Genomic DNA, 4,762 nt, shown 5'->3' on the forward strand with positions numbered 1-4,762 from the left:
TTGATGCCTTGGTGAGCCCTGAACTGTTACTTATTAAATGACAATCATGATGTGCCATTACAGATATCGTCGAGTTCACACATTCCACCTCTCTCCTTCATAACCACCCAGTTTGTTGTGACATCCGAATCAGATGAAACCACTGTATACTGTGTACACTGCTAGTGGCTCTCCAAAAGTGGAGACAAATCTTTATTTGAAATCATTTTTTTAATTGGAGAACCAAGGACTTTCTGCATGCAAAGCAGGGGTTGTTCAACTGAATGTTCTCTTACTTGATATGGCATGATTCCAAATTATGGTTTAATGCTAGTTTGGAATCCTGATACATAGGCAAAAGTCATTTTGTCTGGTCCAGATATCACAGCAAGCTCTAGTTTGTTGAGAATGTGGAAGTCTTCAGTCTCTGAGCTGTATGGGTGATTATGCATTGGCTTTCCCCTTGTTTTACGAAACCCAGGTTGGAACAGAAATTCCCCTCTGCATTGCATGCTGCTTTCACTTCCTTTGATCATCGGATTTTTATGGTATCCTGCACACTGCATGCTGCTTTCACTTTCTTTGGTCATCAGGTTTTATGGTACCTTCTGCATAGATTTATGGCTATTTAGGGGTGACTTTGCAATTAGTACAGCATTGCCCCGAGGTATTTGAATGTAGTTTTGTGCTGCATTTTTCCTCCCAGTTGAGAAAATGTGGAGCGAATGCCAGATGCAGAATCGCCCTGTATCAGGAGGAAGGGAAAAGGAATTGTGTGAGCTTGAGATCTCCCGGGGTCTGTGATCTGTTGTTACAGCTGAATGCAGACAGTTAACTTTTCACTTGATCATACCTAAAGTCCTTGGCAATGCCCCAGAGTTTTTCATGAAAGGACCAGAAATTGAGATCTTTTGAATAACCATTCATTGTTTCTCCTGAATTGCTGAAGGTGATTTTGGGGGTGTGGGACTCAAATTGTTTAAAAAGGCAAATAATTATTGCTAAACCTGTTCAGAAAATGATGAGAACTTATTTGGCCTATCAGATCCTGCATTATTATTCTGGGCAGAACTGAGGGGCACCGTTTCCATGATGTGTCATTGATTAAAACTTCTAGTTTACTAGTGGGAACAGCAAATGGAAAGAAGGTCATTAAAACATTTTAGTTCTGAAGCACACCAATTATTATTATTATTATTATTATTATTATTATTATTATTATTATGCAAATAGTGCTTTACTATATAAGGAGAAAAACCAAGCTCCTGCTCCCAAGGCACTTACCACCACATGCTTTCACAAATTATTGCCGTTCTACACGTAGTGACCTCAGAGTTAGTAACTCTCCCTGCCTATCTTGTGTAGCAGTTCTGTTCATCATCAGTTGTCCTGCTTTGGAAGCAACAGTTAAACAAATCCCAGTGGTCCATTGTTTAAACAGAGTTCCCAGACTTTTCTCTGCTGAGAAAAGCTTATGGGGTTGAGCAACGTTGTAAGCTGTGCTTTTGCTTGGTCATTTTATATTGATTCTCATTGTTCAGAATTTCTTTGGAGAAAGAATCTTGGGGGGGGAATTGGTAATCTAAAGATTTTCAAGATTTTGAATGCAATAATCCATCTTTCTTGTTAGCAGTTCTCCACAAGAATACAGGGGAGCAATTCAGAATGAGTGCCATCTGTCACTAGTTTTTGTGCTCTTGGGCTAGAAATGTCAGGTTTATTTGACATCTGATACTATCAGATGGTACATAATTCTGGGAGAGAGTTTGTGGCTTGCTCACATGGCCTGTCAATAACAAAGAGTCTAGTGTGCTTTGAAACATTTTTCAGAGGTCACAACTGCTATTTTAGTATGCCTATTACACAATTTATTATTAATGGTCTGTAAAGTGGTTAAATGCATACTCTATCCAGTTTCTCTAACGTGAATTAAATTGGCAGGGACTAAGGGAGGAGGGAGACGGGACGTGGGAAGGAATACTTTTTCTCTGTAATAGGTAGTTTGCAAAATCTACACATCCCAATTCAATGAGACAGATCAGTGGTCAGAAACAGGTTTCTATTGGTGGAGCTCCATTCCTGTGTGCACAGAAGGGGGCTGCAAAGAAAGAGAGGCCCTGTATATAACATTGAAAGTGTGGTTGTGGTTTCTAGATGCTGGACTCTTTTGATAGCAGATTTGCTTTGTGGGCTTTTCAACAAGAATCCATAGAAGTTAATGTACTCCTTGTATCTTGTTTAATGGATCAATTCTTGACTGCTTTGTAATTCTGTACTTCCAGATATGTTTCTCTTATGTAACATTACTAATTTTAAAAGAAATTGAAAAAACAAAAAAGACCAGTAAAATATTAGGTTTAATATTCAGGTGTGGTGAAGGAGTGATAGGAAAAACAACTTTGCTAGCCTGGATTGACCATTATTTCCAGTCTGCCTCTAATACTGCTTGTCTTTGTCCTTGCCTCACAGACAGCATGTTTGCAGAGACAATGACTTCCACACGCCTCAGCAATGCACGACTCAGCACTTGCCTTCCGCAGAGCAGCCATGATTCAGCCAACTTCAACAACAACGAGCTGGAGAACAACCAAGTGGTGGCCAAAATCGCCAATCTGAATTTGAGCCGTGTGCCTGGGCTGCCGACAGATAACCACACCATTCCTTGCTGCCCAAGCAGACGGCAGCTTGCCCAAGTGGTGCCTGCCTTTCTGGATACCGATTTGCGTTTCCACCCAACCCGGGGGCCTGATGTTAACTTTTCTCAGGACCGTGTGTCTGCCTGCACCAATTGGCAAGAGAGCAATAGAACTTTAGTTTTTTCTGACCGGCCTTTGCACATTGGCGAGAACCTCTTTGTGGAAGTGGGACACCTGGGGCTGCCATATTATGGAGCCCTTACGTTTGGCATCACTTCTTGTGATCCAGGTACATTACGGACAAATGAGCTCCCAGCAGATCCAGACTTTCTTCTGGATCGTAAGGAGTACTGGGTGGTTTATCGAGGATTCCCAGTCCTCAGCAATGGTGATGTCCTCAACTTTGTAGTTTTGCCAAATGGAGAAGTCCATCATGGAATAAATGGGATAAATCGTGGGATGCTGATGTTCGTGGACACCTCACAGTCTCTATGGATATTTTTCACAATCCATGGCGTAATCAATCAGCTCAAAATATTAGGTAAGTGCTTCTTAAAAATAATTTGAATAAAGCAAAACAATTCAGGTAAAATACTGAAAGCCCTTCAAAGACATCTTTTTTTTTTTTTTGCTGTCAAGTCACAGTTGACTAATGGCAATCCCATGGGATTCTCAAGGTAAGAGACGTTTGAAGGTGGTTTGCCATTGCCTGGCTCCGTGTCAGGACCCTGATATTCCTCAGAGTTCTCCCATCCAAATACTAGCCAGGGCCAACCCTGCTTAGCTTCCAAGATCTGATTAAATCAGGCTAGTCTGGGCTATCCAGGTCAGAGCTCACAGACATCTTGTGAGCCCTTTAAAGCCATACTGACATGCACAATGACTCACACTGGCATTGCTGAGTCATTATTTCCCCTTTGTTAGCTGGGCAGAGCCGTTTCTCGTGCAGTCTCCTTATTCAATTGAGGCTGAGGGGAGGTTTGTTCTTCTAGCCCACAGTAATGAAGGCCAAAAAGATATTTAGAGTAATGTGCAACAGGACAAAAAAGGGACCTGCCCACATCTTATGAGAGGACCACAACACAGCAGAACTCTTTCAAGTAGGGGTTAGGTTGTGAAGGAATGCTGAAAGTACCTGCTAAACTTCTAACACTGGTACAAAGGCACAGGTAGTCTTCTGTAGCACCAACACCTGGTCTCTTGATGGTTATACTACATTTGATGGGTGTATGTATCAGATCATTAGAGGTTTTATGTGCCTGTTCAATGGGTACTATCATTTGAGGATAGGACTTTTGATCTTTTGTGGAAAAGATTAGAATTGCATTGTAGGACTGCCCTACGATCTCCCAAACGAACCACCTGTTTCCATGAACTATCAAAAGATAGTCATGCCCTGTTCTTTTTCCCCAACATACTCTGAACAGGATGGTCTGTTTCCCCAACATACTCTGAACAGGATGGTCTGTTTAGCAATTTGGCTAAGTAGATGTTTATAGGTCTTTCTCAGGTGGCCTGATTTGAAAAGGGTAGCTTCACCCTTGTGGCTACTAGGTAGTAGGCTGTGTTACAATAACTTGGTACCTTATGTCTTGGCGACCAGAGGCATTCTTTGTAAAGTCCATTGTTGCAGTCCTTCATGAGACTCTGTAGCTTCACAGAACAGGGCTGAGTGACTGCCCATTCAGAAGAGTTAGGCAATGTGCCTCTCCCTGTTCGGTAATCTATATATCTAATAGCGAAGGCGCCCCCTGCGTGCGGATATCTAAATCTGCACATTGGGGGCACCTGGGGGGCAGGGAGATTTTCCTGCACACTTGGGGCAGTCCCCAGGTGTGCAAAAAAATCTAAAAAGTTGAAAAAAATATAGGGGGGATATTTAAATCCCCCCAAAAGTAAAAGAGTGTTTCCTACGCATGCGCAGGGAATGCTCTGGGAACTCTGCAGTGGGCCAGTGGCTGGAAGCCGCTTAGGCCTTGCCACCAGAGCCGAGGCAGGGGGAGAGGAGGAGACCAGCCGCTGGAGCTGGAGGGGGAGGGAAGGAGATCGGCATGGGGGGGAAGGTTGGCAGGGCCCAGTGGTGGGAAGCCACTCAGGCCGTGCTGCCGGAGCTGAGGGTGGGGGGGAAGGAGACTGGCGGAGGGTAA

General features: G+C 43.3%; 1 protein-coding gene across 2 annotated transcripts in view; it reads left to right on the forward strand.

The window, feature by feature from the left end:
• NEURL1B (neuralized E3 ubiquitin protein ligase 1B) overlaps positions 1-4,762 on the forward strand; it is a 93,392-nt gene that overhangs the window by 83,515 nt on the left and 5,115 nt on the right. For both annotated transcript variants that reach the window (XM_015423312.1, XM_015423311.1), the window contains one exon: positions 2,449-3,156. In XM_015423312.1, the coding sequence (XP_015278798.1) occupies positions 2,449-3,156 (708 nt within the window). The remainder of the gene's footprint in view (positions 1-2,448; positions 3,157-4,762) is intronic.

Source organism: Gekko japonicus, unplaced genomic scaffold (assembly GCF_001447785.1).
Source record: "Gekko japonicus isolate JY-2015 unplaced genomic scaffold, Gekko_japonicus_V1.1 scaffold1329, whole genome shotgun sequence".
In the NCBI taxonomy this organism is placed as follows: Eukaryota; Metazoa; Chordata; class Lepidosauria; order Squamata; family Gekkonidae; genus Gekko; species Gekko japonicus.